A 23,259-nucleotide genomic window follows, 5' to 3' on the forward strand; every position below is an offset into this window, starting at 1 on the left:
TGTGAGTGGTACCATAGTGTTTGGAATACCGTGAGTTTACGCTATCTATGATTAGTACTACTTCATGGTTCTACTTTAGTGGCGATAAGTGTCAAGTGAGGGACCATTGACCTGGATTTTGAACTGCTTTAAACAAGCATCATCGATTCTGGATTGTGCTTTGGATGCAGTGCTTTGGTCAGTAATATAGTTTCTGGGAAGGTGAAGCATTACGGGTCGGATCCACTGATTAGATGAATATGAATTTAAAACATTCATTCATCACGTTTTGAATTCTGGTCAGTAGCTGAATTTTGTACTTCTAAATTATCATTGCATTTCGTCTCATTTTGTATCATTAGGGGCAGATGACCTTTAAAGAAGCAGCATCATAATAATCACCTTATTCAGTTATTGTACCAGTTCAACCACTATCTTTTGATTTGGCGACTATTCTGTTTATCAGTTCGATAGAAAAACCTATATTTCAGCTCGAAGTTAGAGCACTAATGTTGCGGTTGGGATCTAGATAAACCTTCCAGAATAGTTCATTTGTTTACCATGGTATTACTCAAGTCGTCAAGTTATGGATTGTCTCATGGAAGCATAGGTAAAAATACAAATAAAAAAAGTTTACGAAATTGTCTAGTGTCGCTCTGTACATATTTTTGGAAGGTTGCCCTTATATGGGTATATTGGAACTTAATATGAGAAATCATGAAATCTACTCAAATTATCTAGAAAAATGTCCAATTAAATTGACGAACATTAATGATGGATGAGCCATGTAGCTGTCGGCGCGAATTCGGGAGATAGCGAATTCAAACCCCATTGCCGGCAGCCCTGTTATCCCAGTTTTACCCAGGAAAATGCTGGATCTGTACCTAAATTGAGTCCACGGTCGCTCCCTTCCAGCTCGTCTCCATAAGACCTGTCTGTGTCGGTGCGACGCAAACCAAATTAAAAAATTCATTAATAAGGTTACATAAGAAATATTTAAATCTTTTCCCGACAAATAATTAAATTGGTTACCTTTGCATTTCAGTAAGTGGTAAATATGAGTCACAAGGGACTACAATACAAATCTACTTACGAAGAAATTACTCTAAGAAATTAGACGACTGGTTTTCCTCATGTGATTTGACCACCATCCTTCCCTCTGACCCTACTAACCATGTATATACTGCAAAAAATCATTTCCCACACTTAAATAGAACTAAATGACCTAACACTCAAAGTGCTAACTCACGGACAAATTTCAGTACCGGCCGTATCCACCCACGATCTTATATTCCTGGCTTACTCGCTTCGCATTCCAGAATAGTGTGTGTCATAATTAATAGCGAAAATCGAAACAGCCCTAAGTGCACGGTGCCGGAAGCAAACTCTTACGAGGGAAGGGCACCGATCGTACGTAAATTTTGCACGCACGTTAATTGAGTCGAGAATAACACAATGTTCAAAATATTTCTTTCGGAAATCAACTCGTGTGATCTACAGAAAGCATTGTAAAGTTCGTATGTTTGAATTAGCATGATCGGCTTTGCAGTACTGCACGGCGTACTGGGTTCACTCGTCGAGAGGCCGCTATTCCATACCCTACCCGCAACTCGCACTGTCAGTTGATATGAGCCCATGGTGACATACACTTATAGTCGTCGAATGGTGGAAGTTTTATATAATGGTAATGAACATAGGCAAAGCTATTCTTGCGTTGGAAGAAAAATATGGAACATGTGATATAAAACCTTTCAGCGTTCAAGAACATAATGTGCTGTACTCACTTGAGGGGGTATGTTTATTTGTTGGTTTGAATCTGTTTCAAATCTTGATACTTACAGGTGTCATGAGAACCGGCCTCGAAAATCATGACGTTTACGTACACAGCATGTCGTGTCTCACTTTTGCCTCAAATGAAGCAAACGACAAAGCATGTACAACATGTGAACGGATTTCGTTCCTGGGTGATGTTCAATCGGCCACCGCTGCTTGCACAATGAGTCGATCATGATGTGCGTCTGTACTACACGGACATTCGAAACCTGGTTTACGGGTGTGGGAATGTTCCGCAGACCACTGCTGAAATTGGCGACACACCACCGATACATTGTGCCCAACAATTGCAGCAATCCATCGATATGTCCCCCCAGCTTCCCGTAGTCCCACTATGTGATCTTAACATGACTGCAGTTGTTCAACAGGAGTACGTAGTCGTCGGCGAGGCATGGACCCTAGAATGAATGTTGCAAACACTATTCAACTCTTACCTCAGCACAGTTACTGCCTGCAGAGTTAAAACAGAGTGCGCACGGACTATCTCGTGACAAATGAATCAATAACACAACCCCTCAGTATGCACATTTTATAACTTGGTGCCATTGAACAGTCCTTGAGGATGTTTGCAATTTTTTTTTTTTTTCGGCACTGTATATAAAATGAAGATATTGTACAGCTGATGATCCCTCCTGGTTCCACAGTTTACTGTCAATCTTGAAAGGGTGACGCAGACGTTCTGAATTATTTTGTAAGATACTCAACTATGTGAGAAACAATACGGAAAGGAACTTGATTGTAGCAGGTTATCTCAATTTACCAAATTTCAATTGGGAAGGTAATGCGAACGAAAGGAAGCATGGCCAACAAATGGCAAATAAGCTAATCTGGGAAAAACAGCTGAATCAAAGTGATGGAACCAACTACAGGGAAACACATTCTGGACGTGGTGCTGGTAAAACCAGACGAGCTCTATAGAGAAACTGAAGTAATATATGGTATTAGTGATCACGATGCTGTTTTTGTCGTAGTTAAATATAAATGTGATTGTTATATCCCAGTAAAATGCGCGCATGTCGACCACAGCATTTATATAGAAACAGTGTTATTCTTTGTAGAGGTTGCTTTATGTCAGTGTATCACGACACTTTTCAATACAGTGTTCGTGTAAGCAAGACGTTCGGGTTTAATTATGTCATTCGTATATGGTCATATGGAAAGAAAGGTCGTAGAAGTAGGATTATTAGGCTAATCAGGCATGCAGGAGCGAGTTTAAAAAAAGTAATTTTGATCGGCGGAAAACGGTAAATAAAAATGTAAACAGACTGGGATGGGTTTAAATTCAGGAATGTGAAAATACGAAAATAGGTACCGTATATACCTTTTTAAAGGTGGTAAGCATTGGTGTAAAGACACGCTGTATTTTAACAAGTAAAGAAACTAAGGAGGTGGTGAAGGTTGGAAAGAAATAGATATGGTTGTGGAAGTACGGAAAAAATGAAGGGAACTTACTTGGAAATTTAATCTAGCAAAGAAGTTAACGAAGGATAACATGTTGGCGAGGATAATTCGCAGTCATACAAATTTTAGTGAAAAATAAAAGGGTATGTATAGGTTCTTTAAGGCAGAAACAGGTTCCAAGAATGGCATTCCAGGAATCATTAACGAACAAGGGGAGTGAGTATGCCAAGATCTACAGAAGGCAAAAGTATTCAGTCGGCAGTATGTAAAGATCGTTGATTACAAGGATAATATCCAGATGTAGGTCTTGCCTAATACCGGAGTATTAGGATTTACCTACGATAACAAACGCATTTACATTAAGATTCAACAGTTGAAAACTAGAAAAGCAGCTGGAAATAAGATTTGTGGGGATATAACTTACAACCTGTGACAAGGTTCGGTGAATAGTCATCTACTATCAACATAGATGAAGAATGCATGACGGTGACCTTACTGTCCTTCGAAATAGTCCCCTCCCGTAACTATGCACTGCTGATATCGGCGATACATGTCCTGGAAACTTTGCAAGGCGGCTTCCTTTGAGATTGTATTGAAAAACCTCGTAACGTTTCGTTGTATGTCAGGAATATCGTCAAATCTCTTTCCTTTCAAAGTTTGAGTCGTGGGAATAGGAAGAAGTCTGGAGGACTGATATCTGGCTAGTAGGGGGGATATAAAGTTGCACCACCCCGTTTTTTTGCCATGAACTGTTTGACGATATTGGCTGTGTGGGCGAGCGTTGTCATGGACAAAAAACCATGAACCTTGTTGTGCGTACTGGGGTCGTACCCTGCGTAGACGTTTCATGAAACGGATCAAAATTTCAATGTACCGTGCAGCATTCGACGTCGTTCCCTCAGCTAGAAATTCCTTGACTACGGTATCGAAAAAGGTAATGAGCATCGTTTCGATGCGTGACTTTTCGGCTGACATTTTTCAGACGAGGGGATCCCGGAGAACGCCATTCCATGCTTTGGCGTTTCGTTTCAGGGTCGTACCTGAGACACCAGGTTTCATCCTCAGTGACAATACAGTTCAAGAAATTTGGTGTCGCATCCGCCGTTTCGACAAAATCCTGTGAAGCCTCTGAACGTGCCTGCTTCTGATTGTCAGTCGAGTGATGTGGCACAAGACGAGAACACGTTTTCCTCTTCCATAACTTCTGGGTAACGATTTGTCGCACGGATTCACGGTTAATCTGCAGTTCATCCGCTATCATGCGCACAGTTAATCGCCGACCGTTCGTGATTAATGTCCTCACCTCTTCAATGTTTTCGTCACTGACGGCGTTCGCCGGTCTTCCGCTACGGGGGTTGTCAGAAACACTTTACCGACCTTCTCGAAAACAGGCGAACCACTCGTACACACTTAGACAGTGCTTGATCTTCATAAACACGCACCAGCATCGCATGCGTTTCTTTCGCTGTCTTGCCAAGCTTAAAACAAAACTGTACATTGATCTTTCGGTCGTTCATGTTTCTGTTCGCAATTCAGAACCAACGCACTAAACACGCACTGTCACAAGTCTTACAAGGCGCACACACACGATGCTCAACTGAACAACTTTCGGAGCAGGTGGTCAAAACCTGCTGCTACGCAAGAGTAGCGTTCTGTATCGCCAGTGTTGCCGGATCGACCGTTCTGACTTCATTCACCAAACTTTGTCACAGGGTGTACTAAAGACAATGGTTTGGGATATAGTACTATATCTGAAGTACTTATTCGATTACTCCTTTGCATGAAGGAGGTATGATGAATGAATGAATCCATGAATGAATGGAGGGTTGCTATAGTAGCCTCCATTTATAAAGGAAAGAGTGATTAACATAAAGCCGGGAATTAAAGGCCAGTCAGTTTGACACGTTTTAAATGTTAGCTTTGGGAAAGCATTATATCCGATTATATTAGGCATGCATGCAAAATTAACTTGTTCGATAGAGTGCAGTTCAGGTTTAAGAATTCCACTGAAGCTCATCTTGTAGGATTCCAGCAAGATGTAGCAGATATCTTAGATTAAGGAGGTTAAATGGACTGTGTTGTGATTGACATATATAGGGCATTTGATTGGGTAGATCATGGGAAACTACTGACAAAAATGAGTACAATTGGACTAGACAAAATAGTGACTGAATGGGTGGCTATATTTCTAGAAAATAGAACTCGGAGAATTAGAGCAGGTGAAGCATTATCTGATCCTGCAATGATTAAGAAGGGAATTTCTCAAAGCAGTATTAATGGACCTTATAATTAAAGTATTATTTGAGTAAAGAACAGGAATCGGAATGCTTTTTGCAGATAATGTTATACTGTATAGGGTAACAAATAAGTTGCAAGATTGTAAACTGCAAAACTACCTGGACTACGTTGTGAGATGGACAGCAGGAAATCGTATGATTAATGGGGTTAAAAGTCAAGTTCTGAATTTCACTAATAGGAAAAAGTCCTCAATTTACTGTGTTGATGGGGTGAAAGTTCCTTTTGGGGATCACTGTGAGTGCCTAGGTGTTAATATAAGGAAAGATCTTCATTAGTGTAATCCAATAACCGGCATTGTAAATACAAGGTGTAAATCTCTGCACATGGTTATGAGGGAATTTAGTGGTTTTAGTTAGATTGTAAAAAGGAGAGGGCATACTAGTCTTAGGCAAGACCCCAACTAGAATATGGTTCCATTGTATGGGACTCTCACCAGGATTACTAGATTCGAGAACTGTAAAAAAACAAACAAGGAAAAGCAGCTCTATTTATTCTGGGTGATTTGTGTCAGTGTAGCGTTTCGTAAATGCTGCAAAGTTTGGGATGGGAAGACTTGGGAGAAAGGAAATGAGCTGCTAGACTAAATGGTACGTTCTAAGCTGTCGGTGGAGAGATGGCATGGAATGATATTAGTAGACAAATAAGTTTAAATGTTGTCTTTAAATGTAGGAAAGATCACAATATGAAGATAAGCTGGAGTTCAAGAGGACAAATTGAGACAAATATTCGTTTATAGGAAGGAGTGTTAGGGATTGGAATAACTTACCAGGGGAGATGTTCAATAAATTTCAAATTTCTTTGCACTACCGGTAATTTACGGAAAGGCTAGGAAATCAACAGATACGGAATCTGCCAGCTGGGCGACTGCCCTGAATGCAGATCAGTAGTGATTGATTCGCGATACATGATTTTCACGACGTGCTGCACAATTACCAACGGAATAAGAAAGATCAGCGACACATCCCTCAAAGAGTGAACCCAGCACGCGCCGCAGTCCCGCATAGCCGAGCGCGCCAATTCAGGCATGTGAAGTTTAAAGCTTTCTGTAGGTCACATAAGTTAAATGCTTGTCAAGAATTTCAAAATGAACCAGGCGTGTTTAAAAGAATTAGAAACTCAATGCGACGAGTATAGGCCTGCATCCAGGTGCAAGGTCGGCAATTTGAACACTTCCTTTAACTGTGGGTAAGTACACTGTTCCCAATTTTGCCTCTTCAGTGATTCCTAGGCCATCTATGACAGCTGATGATGGAGTTGCATAGTATCAAACCAGTCTTTGGGCTGAAAATACAATATACAAGTACACTGTACGGTCATTGTAACTGTAACATATTTAAATGTTCTCTTGTTCATTAAAAACAACTGCAGTTCTACCAAAGTATGTAATAACTTTTCTTAATGTTGTATTACACCTTTACCTATCTATGATGATGCGTGCATACTAGAGGTCTGCAAATGACCCATTTCGTTCGCTCACGATCATTCGAACCTCATACTGTCGACCGTATCTCGGTCAACCTTGAGCGGGTTGGGTAGCAGCGTGTAGTCTGAGCTAAGGGTGCATCCATAGTCCAACGCTTCCCGCTCTATCGCGGCGGGTGAGCAGGGAAAAAATAGGCAGTGAAAACGAAATGAAGCGGTCATAGTGCACCCGACTATGTTAATTGGCTTCAGCAGCTTCTATCTGCTTTTACCGGAATGACTAATTTCTTTTTCCCGCTACAACCCCTTACCGTCCTCCACACCCAGTCAGCCTGCTGTTGATCTTCCGACTGTGCTCGTTGTCCTTACTCTTGTTTTTATGAAATGGAAGCGGACAAAGTCATTTTAATCTCCAAGTATTTATGAAAAGAGTAATTTGGGACAAAAGGTTTAAGGGCTATGCCAACCGCAATGTTGTTGACAAAGCATGGAAGGAAATAACTGCTGAAATGGGTGTTGAAGACGGTAAGTGAGAAATTATTATTATTATTATTATTATTATTATTATTATTATTATTATTATTATTCCAACGGCCGTAGCCGTGTTGAAACACCGGATCCCGTGAGATCTCCGAAGTTAAGCAATATTGGGCGTGGTCAGGAGTTGGATGGGTTGCCACGCGCTGTTGGCGGGGGGTAAGGGAATGGAGGAGCGGAAAGGAACTGGCCACCCTACCGCACGTAAACTCCGGCTCAGGAACACCTCTGCGGAGGTTCGGACCTGCCTTCGGGCAGAATAACCCTTACCTTTTACCATTATTATTATAACACAACTTTAGTCATTATGTCAAACTACTACACTGGTAGTTACTCAACATTACTATAAAATACTGTAAGTAAGACACATGTGGTTAGATTTTTCATAACGGTTGAACTGTTTTGAACGGGTCTTTAGATGATCGCCTAGTTATTAACAGTATAAAACTAAGTAAATCAATAAAATAATTATTTTTTATTTATTTAACATAGTTATGTAGGCATGTATTGTTTCATAAAACAAGGTGTTTCTTTTTCAAATTTAAATGGTCACATAGCATGTTTTGTAACCAGATTCTTATTTTTACATATTTGTTATTCTTGCAGATGAGCCATACCCTTTGCTTCCATACCTCATGAAATGATACAAACGTGAAGGACTAACTGAAACATAGCGAATGTTTAATGGACGCTTATCACGTGCCAGAACCTACTCCATACCGTACTTTAAAGTCAACAGAGACTTCAGTGCATCTTGCTGACAAAATTGTGAAGTGCATTTGCGTTCTGCACAATATAGTAATTGACAGAGAAAATGCAAAGAAACATCTCAGATGTTCATATTACAGGATACAAACTCGGCTAGAGTGAAGGAAACCTGCTATTCAAGCCGAATACATCAGAGCTACATTTGCACAATACTTTCATAAATATCCTTTGAGTTATGTATGAATAGAATGTGGGGTTCAAACCTACTATCTCCCAAATACTGGATACTGACTACACTTAAGTGACTGCAGCTATCAAGCTCAGTATATTTAAATGTACGGTACGGGTGGTTTGTTTAATTTTATTCCTAATTATTCTATAATTTTCATAGTCAGTTGGGTCGTGGGTACTTTTGTAGTGTGGGGAAAAGAGTTGAGAAGACATTTTAAACATCAGGTTAGTCATGGATTAGATTTGCAGGATATTCTTATGTCTTTTGGATACATGTTTCTTATGTAGGCTATGTATTAACGAATTAAATTTATTTTTTCATGAATGTCCTTAAGATATAAAATGTCATTCCACGAACGATTTTGCACATCGTACTTCAATTCATTCATGTCTATATCTTTCATATTCGTGCAAGTTATGTACCTAGGTGTATACAGCAAATACTGCAAATTGAAACCGCTGCAAGTATACTATACTGGGAGCAAAAATGTCTTGGGAAACATGAGTCCGCAAACGAGCCGTTCGTGAGATAATTTAGAATTTGCGGTTACCAGCCACCATTGACTATTGTGTGTAATAAAGGTCTACATTCACAGTTTGCAGTCGGCCGAACGAAGGTACCATAGTTGTGAAGTCCTGCTCCGCTACCGGGTGTGACCAGCCCGGCCGCCTGGCACTCCACAGTCTGAGCAAACGCACCCCATTCGGTCAGACTGATTCACATTTGCTGTCACTATGACATTCATTGCGAACATGGAAGGGGAGAAATCATATAGGGAACCTAAAATATTTGTCCTGAATGAGTAAAATTATAATACCAATATAATGGTCCATTATTGGACATTACAAATTTTCCATAAACATCTACATCATATGATGGCCAGGCAGGCATCTATTTTGGAAATGAGACATAGCTCTCATAGTGCATTGGCACTGCTGGTAGCTTCAAATAGCCTATGCAGTGGCCTCCACGGTATGCACTAGCCTTGCGTCTTGGGTGGTGTGCTAAGTCCCAACTGACGAGCCTAACTTAGCACACAAGGCCGAAACGCAGGCAACCAGGAATGAGTTCGCTGGAAAATTTGTAGTGTCCAATAATGGACCATTATATTGGTATTATAAATTTACTCATTCAGGACAAATATTTTAGGTTCCCTATGGCAATCAACATCTACATCATGGTAGGTACTAGTCGGTTGCTTTTTCGATAGTTTTTGTACTACAGGAACACTGGTGAACCAGTTCTATATAGTGATGTTTCTATTGCTCCCTTTTACACAATCAGTAAGTTGATTGACAAGAAAATCAGCAGCACTTACATTGAGTAGGGTAGCTCCTTTTCCTAGATACCATCGAGCATCCATTGTGTACTTCGTTGCACTATCACATACGATAACAATTTTAATACCATATGTTAGATTTCAAAGGAATAAACATTCTAAAAGGGCGTTTCCCAGGAAAGCCTACTAGCTGTTCATCTAATGTGAAGCACATGCCTGGTTTGTAATTGCTTCTACAGTTTGTTATAAATATTTCCCAAATCTTAGAAATAGCTGCAAGTTTCTTTCCTTCTTTCCTTTGTTTCTGTGTGTTATCAAATCTTATACAATTAATCAAGAAACCGAATCATCCCTCAGATATTGTTGCCTCATATCTTTCACCGGAAAATGTTGTCAAACATGATTTTTGAGTTGAGGTGATTATCCTTTAGGCCTGCAGTTAGTATCAATAATCGGATTAGAGCTTAAAGTTCCTTCGTTGTGACATCTTGAAAACTGGCATTAGCCGATTTCTTATAGTTTAACCTGCTGGCACGCAATTTTGTTGTTGGTATGAATCAAAACTTCAAGCAAATAGTGTGAAGAAGTTCTTGAGAGTCCACTGGCTCTGTGACACCACTTGGATTTGGTATGGGATCTGGCCCGAGGTAAGGAATTTTTTGCATAATTTTTCCACCCAAAGCTATACACTCACTAGGTTTCTGCTTAAAACCATTCTTTCCAATGATCTTTCTTGTATTTTAATTATGTAAGGGTTTCGTGTGTTATCTCAAGTTGGGCACTCATCTTCCACTCCAGCATCAATGTTTCTTTCAGTTGATAGCTCGCAACTACTTTCACTTACAGATCTTCTGTTACCTTCCCTATTTTTACGGATAATTTGACTGTGAGTAGGAAATCCATGTTCACTGTTTTCTTGGTCAGTTTCATTTCGATGTTTTCTCCATCTCATTTTTTAAATTTCATTCTCATCACTGACTAGTGTCTCCTCGCCCCCTCTTCATCGCTGCTCATTTCCGGACTTCCCATTATACTCCTCAGAAGCTTTCTTCACTTCATCTTTGTTTTTGCTTACTTTCCAATTCACGACTAATATCTCTTCCTCACACTCTAAATCCGAATGATAAGACATGTATTCTGGGTCTTAATTGCTGTCATATCCATCAGTGACCAAAACCCACTAAAAGTAAATCATTTTCACATCATCAGATGAAAGCAAGTCCAAAATATCATCCTCCAAGTGTCTGGTGGTTCACTGTTTTACACTTAAAAGAACAAATGACCAAATCTGTGTAACAGTGATGTTAAGTGAACTATAACCCAACGTTAGTAAGATAGGCTACATGCAGAAAAAGTGAAATAGTACAGAAAACCACAGACTGCATATCACTACCAATTTCTGTAAGAATTCCGTGACCTCCCATAACTAGTGCTCATAAATCTTATGACAGTTTATCGTGCACAACTAGCGCTTGTTAAATTTACGACAGTGATTTATCACAAAATATTGCGGCAGACTTACCCCAAGTAGCAGACTTTTCCTAACGGCTGCAGAATCACAACTGACTGGGGGAAGCATACCTGGAAGGAGGGACCATAACTCGCTGGATGGAGGGGAGAGGAGTATCTGTTGACCCATACAATTTAAGTATGCTAGTGTTAGAGTTAAATAAGTCGCTCATTTTTAACTGAGTTTAATGCTTCTTCATTTGTGCATTGTCGTTCCTCTTGCTCATTTTTTCACGTACACTGGTTTAATTTCGTCCGACATCATGTTCATACCCACTTGTTGCTTGAATGAAAAACAGAACCATACCATGGTTTCCTATTGCGGCTGTGAGCTTGCATCCAGGAGATAGTGGGTTCGAATCTCACTGTCGGCAGCCCTGAAGATGGTTTTCCCTGGTTTCCCATTTTCACACCAGGCAAATGCTGGGGCTGTACCTTAAGGCCACGGCTGCTTCCTTCCAACACCTAGGCCTTTCCTATCCCATTGTCGTCATAAGACCTATCTGTGTCAGTGCGACGTAAAGCCACTAACAAGAAAAATAAAAAAAAATAAAAAATGAAGTTACAAGAATTCAGATAACTACAAGTTTCCTGGGATATATAAGAAGAATTGCTATCATTCCATGATTATAGTAAGGTACACACTGCAATGCGTAGGAAATACCTACTTATCATTGAGACTAGACTGCCATGTCACCACAGCTCACTGTAGTTGCTCAGCACCCAGGCTTGTGTGTACAGGCAATGATGGTTGATAAGCATAACTTTTTAGTTGTTGCCAGTTCTTCTTGACTGATATAGATTTATTAAACACTTTCTTTCTCTAAGTATTATGATCTTGTATAACAAAACTGCATCTACAGCTTTGACACTATTTATAGGAAGTGGCATAGTGTCAGTTGATAGCTTCTCATCTAGGTGGATATGATCCGAATCGCAACCAATACATGTGGGATTTTTAATCGAGCTAGTCTCTGTTGTTTGGATTCAAAGTGAAATTGGACATCGCATGGGTACTGTTAAATGTTAAGCAATTAATTTATTTAACCACCTATTCATTACTAGTTAAGTCTTTAGGACTGTAACACTGTCATTATATTAAGTTTGAGTATGGTACATGTTTCGCCTTTCATTGCAGGCATTATCAGCCATGAAATCTATCTCCAAGTCAGAGCTCTGAGTGGATGCTGTACTAGGATTATTCATAAATCAATATTTTTTTATATAACAATTTGCACTGAAGTACAAGACATTAGGTCATGTTGGAGTGAACAAGTCGTTCATGTCTTAAAGTTCTACTGTGACGTCCAACTCATGTTCACATCCAATGGAAATATTAACTGTCAACATGTATGTATGTATATGTTGGGTAATCAGCCCGAAGGCTGGTTTGATCCTCTGCAGCCCCGCCAACAGCTTTCATAAATTGCCTAGGCATCACTGAAGAGGCGTACTAGGGAAATGATAAATGAGGTAGTTTCTCGTTGCTTTCCTAACCGAGCTAGCCGTTGCTATTACATATCAGTCTGCCAAGCCCACTGAAATGCATGCACCAACCAATCAACCCTATGAGTGATATTTTCACACCATTCATAACAGGGACTGGCTGCGTAAACAATGGTATTACTAGCATCACTCATACCTCAGTCGCTTTCATATCGTCAAAGCCAAGGATGAGGCTGAGACAGGTCAATGAAAATAACAAATTTGATATAGCCCATACCAGAAGACATAGTGCACTGTAAACACTACATCTCGCCAGCAAAAGCATGTCAACTCTCATAATGCCAGTAATGAGAACGGCATGATACAAGTGGGTTTAAAATATCTGTACATTTTTACAACCTATTAGGAGATTAACTTCTACTAGAACTATTCTTAAAAACAATTTTTTTTTTACACAATTTACACTAATATATGTAACATATGGTACAATTTGGAAATGAACTGGTTAATCTTGTCTTCAAGTTCCAATGGGACGTCCTACTCATGTCCACGCCAAATGGAGATAATGCCGATACTGAGATGGCAATTGTAGTCTATTGGAATTGTAACATTTAAACATTTCTTTTTACATTTGTAGGAGATCAAACACGTTCAGCTTATATGGTTTTTGGGATGGCCTAAATATTCTATACATCAGCATCACTTCCTTGAAGAATGAGAATCAATATTAAAGTGGAGTGCCCAGTTGGATGGCAAGAATGCTGGTAGAGAGCTTGATAAGAGTTTCGTTAGATAATGGATTATTACATCTCCGTATAAACATTAAAGAAATTAATTGTTTAACATTTAATAATTGAATTTAAATAGGGTCAAAATGAAAAGAATCGCTTGTAATCGCATGGCTACGTCTACAGTAACTTAATTATTGGTTAAGGGTGACTTATTGTGTTTGTTTGCGATTACTTCTCTTTTTCCTCTCATCTGACTGGCTACATTATTTAATATTATGTTCTTTAGTCTATTATTTAATGAATAGTTTATTTGAATATTCTTTCAATGCTTACATTAGAATATTTTAACTATTTTTTCTATTTCTGTTTGGTAATTTTTGTTTAGTTTCTTTCAATCATACTTTTTTTGTGTTCCTCCAGCACGCCTTTCTCAAATAAAAGGTCTCACTTCAGCCCATCTAAACTGGACTGGTCTCACCCAGTTCCTGTCCAATCTGTTTCTCGCTCAACTGCTACCTGGTTACATCAGATCTACGGGGGTCACTACCTTGGCTGGCTGGCTGGCTGTCTTGGCCGGCTGGGTTGTTTTTTTTTTTTTTTTTTAAGAGACTATGCTGAAAACTTATTTCCGTAGAAGGAATGGACTTGACCAGCAGCATGTGATTTAAACTTTTACTAGTTCCTGCACTCAGTTCTTTGTTGGAGGCATTGTTGACCTCTACCTCTTCTACAAATCGAGGCTTACCTGCCCGCTGTCACAAAGGATGTTGGGTAGCAACTTAATGTGGCAAAAGGAGCGCATTGCACTTCTATATCTGTAAAATGGATTTGACAAATATTTGTTAATTTTTCTTTGCTTGATTAAAACTTTAACATTGATGGTTAAAGGAACTTTTTAATTGATTGCTCTGGAACCTTTGTTTTGGCACTTTGCCATTTGTTTTCATATTCATTCAATGTTTGAGGCCGTGGCTGTTATATTACAGTATTCGTTCTTAAAATTTTGAACTAATGTTGCCATTTGTAATTATTATATTCTCTAGTCGAAGTTCTTCAATGTGACTGTAATTTCAAATCCAGGTTTGTACTCAAGCTCCTGGCTTCTATTGTAATTCTTATGAGCCTAACTTTGGCCCATTTAAAGTTAATCTGCAGCATTGCAGTTTTCATTGTCAGGCCTCAGCCTTAATTACCTAACTTTTTGTTTGTTAATCGGTGGCCTTTGGCTCAAAATAAACAAATCCGCTTAATCTAATGGTTCCAGTAGTATTGTGAATAAGTTTCATAAATATCAAAGAATTACTAAATCTGTAGTTCCAATATCACATCATACCTTTCCATTCCACAATCCTGCACTTAATTTTCAGTGGCCTTCCATTCTTTACCCTAGGGCTTTTGGTCCCAACCTTTTCCTAAATAATAATGATGTTGTTGATGATGATGATGACAGTTGGGAGAGTGTGAAGCCTGGTGTCAGCACATAACTTACTCCTGTTGAATAACACCACGTGGTCTACTAAAGGCTATACATCCCCATCCACTGGATGAATTACCATATGAACACTGTGGATATGTTTTAATTGAATACAGGCTTTTGGTATGGAATCTAGTGATTATAAATTAAATACCACCACCTCTCCTACCCTAATGGCCAACATTCTGATAGTGAATTCTTTTTCCACTTATGGGACTCATACCAGCTAACCATAGTGTCTTAACTGTCGTAGCCATCAGGCTGGCTGAAATACATAGTTATGAACTAATAGCCTTATACGGAATTTGCTTTTATAAAATTTCCGTGTATTTTTTTGTCGGTCATATTTTCTTTATTTATGTAGACACCTTGTCCTCTTCTTTTATAACCCTCTGAAATAGCTGTAGTAGAAGACGTTTGTTCAAAAGATATTCCAGACCATTTTACTAACTTATTATTTTTATCTACAAAACCAGAACATAAGAGTTGTAGTATAACGATAATGTATTAGAAATACTTGACTATCTCGTTGTTCCTCTTCTCCTTCACCTGTTTTGTCCATTGTCAGTAAATTGTAATGCTGTTAGTATATGTAAGTTATTAAATACTTTTGTTGATTCTGATGGTTCAAACAATTTTCTTTGCTTGCAGCATTGTGAAGAAGACAAATCTCCAGACATACAGATTCCAATGAAGGTGTTGCAGCGGAATCTAGACTCAAACTTCCATTCAACACCCCCATCACCTTGTTTTCCTCGGTCATTCCGAGGCTCTCCGCCTTACAGGTAAGTGTGTGTGTGTGTAAGTGTAATGAGCAATTTGTGTAAATATGTCCTGCACAATTTTTCCCAGCTATGTACGTCATACCTAGCAAGTTTGTAAACTCTTACAGAATAACTAATTCTTGTTAAAACTACCATGATCATAAAAAATGCAGAATTGACTTTTAGGGGTGACTGTATATCATTTTTTCAGTAGTTACTTGCTGACTACTTCTTTATTCCTCTGCCAGGCTTTCTGGGATCATAAGGTGGATTAGTTCTTATTACCATATTATTACACAGTAATGCATTCTCAGTGTCTTCCTTTCATATCATGTCTATGGTGGGGATTTGTGCTCTCTGGAGACAATATGCACTAATTTGTGAAGAAATTACTTTATTAACAAGGAGTAATCTCATAAAGGGCACACGATATTTGAGTTTGAATGTAATTAAGTTAAAAAAAGAAAAAAAAGGCTTCTTTCAAAACCCATCAATGACCATAAAGTCAAAATACTTACTGGAAGATACAACTACGGTTATTCTAGCACCATTGTAATTTTGTGAATGGTGACAGATCTTGCACTTGACACTGGCATGTGTGCAGGTGGAAACGGAAGAACATCCAGAAGGAATAATGATGGATCGGAGATATGGCAAGGAGGTGGTAGTAGTAATAAAACATGCAATTGATTTCTATGTCAATGCAGGGTTGCTGTATTTGCCCAACAAAGGCTTAGGTTTGAAACAAGAGATGTTAATTATATATACTACAGTAGCTGTCTTGTTCTGTTATGTGTGTATTGATTTCGTTGTACACTCAGCCACACAACAATTGGCCATTACGGAGGATAACTTTCTTTCAAAATCCTCTTCTTTGAAATAGGATGAACATATTGTGCAGGTGGTAAGATTCCAAGTACCATCTCTTTAGGCACTGGCTTTCCACAATTTATGAATATCCTTGCATTTCAAGAATGTACAAAATTAACTCATTCCAGTCTAACTGCAAGCATAGCTTGCAACGGCCATGATGATGATCATGTCTCATTGCGAGCATAGGCCGTAGTAAGGTTTGACAATTCACTAAAAGTTGAGAACAAGTTATGCATGCATTCTGGCGGCTACATTGTGTTCGCCATGAATCTACTACACTGGCATAGCAGAGGGAGAGGTGATACTCCCACATGGCGCATCCCAGGTGGCGGATGGGGGGGGGGGGGTCCTAACCGGCTTGCCGGTGGACTGGAGGGAAATAAAATACCTCTCGCGGACCAAACACGCTACCCCCTGCGGGTGAAGGACGCACATGTAGAATACACCCGCGGTATCCGCTGCCTATCGTAAGAGGCGACTACCAGGGGCCCAAGGGGCTCTCAATTTGGGAGTGTGGATTGGCGACCACAGTGCCCTTAGCTGAGTCTTGGCATTGCTTCCACTTGCGCCAGGTTGCTCACTTTCGTCTATCCTGTCTGACCTCCCTTGGTCAACTCTTGTTCCTTTCCGACCCCGACGGTATTAGAGCATTCGAGGCCTAGAGTGTCTTTCATTTTCACGCCCTTCGTGGCCCTTGCCTTTCATCGTCCGTTACTTCATTTTTTAAAGTGACGGATCCCTTCTTTTTTCTCGCTCTACTCCCTGTGGGTGGGGGATGCAGACCAAAAATACACCCACGGTATCCCCTGCCTGTCGTGAGAGGGGACTAAAAGGGGCGACTAAGGGATGATTGAATTAGAACCATGAAACTACTTTTGATTCATACCATCACGCGGGGAACACCATGGGTTGCCTGTACTTGTGAGTAATACCACTATATTAGGTACGAAATAGGTTTGTGATTAGTAGCAGTAGTGAGTTTCCAGTACCCATGAGTCGTACCCATGTGAGCAACACCGCGGGTCTGGGCGTTGCCTGTGGGTTGGACCACTATATGAGCGACACTGTGGGTCTACGTTGCCTGTGATTAGTACCCACTATGAGGAACACCATGGGAATACTGGCACCCGTGACTAGTACACCTAGGTGAGGAACCTCATCGGTTTGCATTGGCTAAGAGTGGCGCCATTGTGTGAGAAACACCATAGGTCTGCATTACCTGTACGACGTACAATACTTGTGAGTAGTACCAGCATGTCTGGAACACTGGGACTCTTCGCTACTTTTGATTAGTACCCCAACATGACAAATACCATGGTTCTATTTTACTAGTGACATGTACCATTATGAGGGGCCGTTGACTTGGATTTTGGACCCCTTTAGAAAACAAGCGTCATTATCGTCAGGACTGTGCTTTAGAATGGTCCCTTGGTCGGTGACGCTGTTTCTTTCTGGTAGTTTTTGGGTAGGATCCACTGATTGTTTTGGGTTCATGTCTATCCATTCATTCTTCAAGTCTTTTTTTTTTTTGGTCAGTGGATGATTTAAAACTTTTGTCATTTCACTTCGTACCATCAGGGACCGATGACCTAGATGTTAGGCCTCTTAAAATGACAAGCATCATAATCATCATTGTGTTTCTTCATATATTAGTTACGAGAGTATTTCAACAAATGACACTCGTTTCTGTCTAAGTTGGAGAATTTACTATATTTTCGACAAGTGTGCATTAGGTTTTGTCACTCAGTGTGCTCTAAAACATGGCTTCTCACAGCAAACGACTGTGTGATGAGTGATATTTTAGATATTTTATGTAATCGCAACCCTCATATATATATATATATATACTTTACTAATATAGACATTCTAACGTATTCACACAAATATTGCATGTGTTGGAACATGCAGTAGGCTGTAAAACAAATTCTGATTGTAATGAAATGTAAGAAGTTCTTTCAAATTCATATTCGGATAATACTTCCATTTGTGCATAAAATTATAATTGCATACCTTCAATATAATCTTCACCCTGAGTGTCTTCACAAACATCACCTTCTGAGCTGCTATCATTATATTGAAAAAAAATGAGTTATCTGTACATCGTTAAGAATTTAAAAAGAATGGTATTTCAGACATCATTAGAAAATGGCTGAAGAGAATTTAATCAAAATCGGTATGTAAAGTCAGGAAATGAGGCACTACAATCTAGGCTATAAATAACTTTATTCACACTCCATGAAGTGGTAGTTTAGGGGAAGGCCTAAAATTTAAATATTTATGTGGTCCTGTCAATAAAGACTATATAAAAAAGGTATATAGAATTAAATTTCCGATCATTTGTGTTATACATTTTTATTGTACCAGCTATGATAATGGAGGTATTCATAAATTTCAATTTTTGTTGCCAAGTCCATATCAAGACCAAACCATTCGAAAATGGGAGAACAGAATTTAATGAAAATCAGTATGTAAAGTCTGGTAATAAAGTACTACAGTATAGGCTATAAATAATTTTTATTCACTCTGGTTGAAATGGTAGCTTAGGGGAGGGCACCTAAAATCTAATTTTTTAAATACTTGTGTTATTGGTCCTACCGAAAAGTAATACTAACCCAAGTTATAGGGGATAAAAGTTCCAATCATTTGTCTTAAACTGTTTTACCATACCAACTATGATAATGTAATTCATGAATGTAGACTTCTGTTGCTTAGTCCGTACAAACACCGAGCATTGCTAACTGGGAAATCTTGTTTAATTATGTTAACTGGTGATGATTTTTGTCATGATTATCTTGTTTGTTTGAGTCACCAGTCCATAGACTGGTTTGATGCAGCCCTCCATGCCACCCTATCCTGTGCTAAACTTTTCATTTCTACGTAACTATTGCATCCTACATCTGCTCTAATCTGTTTGTCATATTCATACCTTGGTCTACCCTTACTGTTCTTACCCCCTACACTTCCTTCAAAAACCAACTGAACAAGTCCTGGGTGTCTTAAGATGTGTCCTATCATTCTAACTCTTCTCGTCAAATTTAGCCAAATTGATCTCTCACCAATTCGATTCAGTATCTCTTCATTCGTGATTCGATCTATCCATCTCACCTTCAGCATTCTTCTGTAACACCACATTTCAAAAGCTTCTATTCTCTTTCTTTCTGAGCCAGTTATCGTCCATGTTTCGCTTCCATACAATGCCACGCTTCACACGAAAGTCTTCAAAAACATCTTTCTAATTCCGATATCAATGTTTGAAGTGAGCAAATTTCTTTTCTTAAGAAAGCTCTTCCTTGCTTGTGCTAGTCTGCATTTTATGTCCTCCTTACTTCTGCCATTGTTATTTTACTACCCAAGTAACAATATTCATCTACTTCCTTTAAGACTTCATTTCCTAATCTAATATTTCCTGCATCACTTGCCTTCGTTCGACTGCACTCCATTACTTTTGTTTTGGACTTACTTATTTTCATCTTGTACTCCTTACCCAAGACTTCATCCATACCATTCAGCAACTTCTCGATCTTCTGCAGTCTGAGATAAAATAACAATATCATCGGCAAATCTCAAGGTTTTGATTTCTTTTCCTTGGACTGTGATTCCCTTTCCAAATTTCTCTTTGATTTCCTTTACTGCCTGTTCTATGTAAACATAGAAAAGGAGAGGGGTCAAACTGCAGCCTTGCCTCACTCCTTTCTGGATTGCTGCTTCTTTTTCAAAGCCCTCGATTCTTATCACTGCAGACTGATTTTTATACAGATTGTAGATAATTCTTCGTTCTCGGTATCTGATCCCTATCATCTTCAGAATCATAAATAGCTTGGTCCAATTAAAATTATCGAATGCCTTTTCTAGATCTACGAATGCCATGTACATGGGCTTGTCCTTGATTCGATCCTCTAAGATCAGACGTAAAGTCAGGATTGCTTCACGTGTTCCTACATTTCTTCTGAAGCCAAATTGATCTTCTCCCAACTCAGCTTCAACTTGTTTTTCCATTCTTCTGTAAATAATACGTGTTAAAATTTTGCAGGCATGAGATACTAAACTAATGGTGTGGTAGTTTTCACACCTGTCAGCACCGGCTTTCTTGGGAATAGGTATAACAACATTCTTCCGAAAATCGGATGGGACTTCTCCTGTCTCATACATCTTGCACACTAAAACTAATAACCTTGCCATGCTGGTTTCGCCTAAGGCAGTCAGTAATTCAGAGGGAATATAAATTCCAGGTGCCTTGTTCCTATTTAGGTCACTCACAGCTCTGTCAAACTCTGACCTCAAAATTGGGTCTCCCATTTCATCAGCATCAACAGCCTCTTCATGTTCCAGAACCAAATTATCTACATCTTTACCTTGATACAACTGTTGGATATGCTCCTGCCATCTTTCTGCTTTGTCTTCTTTCCCTAGAAGTGGTTTTCCATCTGAGCTCTTAATATTCATACACTAGATTTCCTTTCTCCAAATGTTTCGTTGATTTTCCTGTATGCAGCATCTACCTTTCCCAGGACCATCAGCCTTCGACATTCTTGCATTTCTCCTTCAGCCATTCTTCCTTAGCTACCTTGCACTTTCTGTTCACTTCATTCTTTAATCGCCTGTATTCTTTTCTGCCCTCTTCATTTCTAGCATTCTTTTATTTTCGTCGTTCATCAATCAGGTCTAGTATCTCCTGAGTTATCCACTGATTCTTAGTTGATCTTTTCTTCCTTCCTGACATTTCTTTAGCAGCCCTACTGACCTCATTTTTCATGACTCTCCACTCTTCCTCTATAGTATTTCCTTCAGCCTTTTCATTTAGTCCTTGTGCAACATGTTCCTTGAAACAATCCCTCTTTTCTTTCAACTTGTCTAAATCCCATCTTTTTGCATTCTTCCCTTTCTTCAATTTCTTCAACTTCAGATGGCATTTCATGACCAACAAGTTGTGGTCGGAGTCCACGTCTGCTCCTGGGAAAGTTTTGCAATCCAACACCTGGTTTCTGAATCTCTGCCTAATCATAATGAAGTCTATTTGATACCTTCCAGTGTCTCCAGGTCTCGTCCACGTATACAGCCGTCGTTTGTGGTGTTTGAACCAAGTATTGGTAAGGACTAAATTATGATCAGTGCAGAATTCAACCAGCCAACTTCCTCTTTCGTTCCTTTGTCCCAATCCAAATTCTCCTACTGTACTACCTTCTCTTCCTTGGCCTACCACTGCATTCCAGTCTCCCATCACAATTAGATTCTCGCCACCTTTTACATATTGTATTAAATCTTCTATCTCCTCATATATTCTTTCGATTTCTTCATCCGCTGAACTAGTAGGCATATAGACCTGCACTATTGTGGTGGGCATTGGTTTGGCGTCTCTTGACGACAATTCTTTCACTATGCTGGTCGTAGTGGCTTACCCGCTGCCCTATTTTCTTATTCATTATTAAACCAACTCCTGCATTTCCTCTGTTTGATTTTCTGTTGATAATTCGGTAGTCGCCTGACCAAAAATCTTGTTCTTCCTGCCAACGTACTTCACTTATGCCAACTACATCTAACTTTAGCCTATCCATCTCCCTTTTCAGATTCTCTAACCTACCACAACGATTCAAACTTCTAACATTCCACGCTCCGACTCGCAGAATGTCGGTATCCATCTTCCTGATGATCGCCCCCTCTCGTAGTCCCCACCCGGAGATCCGAATGGAGGACTAGTTTACCTCCGGAATATTTTACCCGGTAGGAAGCCATCATCAGTACATCATTCATACAGAGAGAGCTGCATGTCCTCGGGAGTTAGTTACGGCTGCAGTTTCCCGTTGCTTTCAGCCGTGTAGCAGTATCAACACAGCTAAGCCATGTTGAGTATTATTACAAGGCCGTATCAGTCAATCATCCAGACTGCCGCCCTTGCAACTACCGAAAGGCTGCTACCCCCCTTTCGATGAACCATTCGTTAGTCTGGTCTCTCAACAGATACCCATCCGATATGGTTGCACCTGCGGCTCGGCTATCTGCATCATTGGGACACGCAAGCCTCCCCACCGCAGCAAGGTCACATGGTTCGCAGAGGAGGATGATTATCTTAAGGTGTAAACATGCATGGCAATTGGTCCGTATCGACTAGGAAAATTGTGAAGATGATTTTAAAATATCAGAAAAAAAATTCATAAAAGAACGATCATTTGAAGAATAAGACAAAAGAAGGAAAGACTGCCTTTACATTAGATGCTCTAATATTCCAGAGTTGGAAGAAAACTAAATCAAATCAGATCAAAATATCTTTATTTGCAAATGAGGTGTCTACCTCAGTGGCAAATGGTACGTACACTAAAATACATTATTGTCAAGCACTAAATATTAAATTAACAAGAGAAGAAAATTTTCCTATAATACAATATTATATAATGTATGCTAACAATTTATTCTATTAAACACACAGCTCATCCTTAATAAATTTATATTGTTTACAAAATTCTACTTATCTCTCCTTACTATTTACAAATATAGTCAACTGATACACAGTATGTGGAATTACTTCAAATGATACTATACAACTGGTATAAGATTAAACTTTAAATTTCTTTTTTTTTTTTACCATTCTGGAACCTAAGTAGCATATCGACCCGCTGCGTCTTAACCAGAGCCCCTTTTTGCCACCACTTTTCAGAGTTCCTGAAGGGCCTTCACAGCTACCGTAGCGGTCCCAGGGCCCTCAAAGTCCCCACTGTACTACAAGGCCTACAATATTGAAAGCTCATAAAACTGTTAACAATAACATTGTTGTGATGTAA

General features: G+C 39.4%; 1 protein-coding gene across 1 annotated transcript in view; it reads left to right on the plus strand.

Moving 5' to 3' along the window:
* Window positions 1-23,259, plus strand: part of orb (polyadenylation element binding protein orb) — a 390,632-nt gene that overhangs the window by 200,780 nt on the left and 166,593 nt on the right. The window contains exon 4 of the mRNA XM_067153059.2: window positions 15,501-15,634. Within this exon, the coding sequence (XP_067009160.1) occupies window positions 15,501-15,634 (134 nt within the window). The remainder of the gene's footprint in view (window positions 1-15,500; window positions 15,635-23,259) is intronic.

The sequence above is a fragment of the Anabrus simplex genome, chromosome 1 (genome assembly GCF_040414725.1).
Source record: "Anabrus simplex isolate iqAnaSimp1 chromosome 1, ASM4041472v1, whole genome shotgun sequence".
NCBI lineage: Eukaryota > Metazoa > Arthropoda > Insecta > Orthoptera > Tettigoniidae > Anabrus > Anabrus simplex.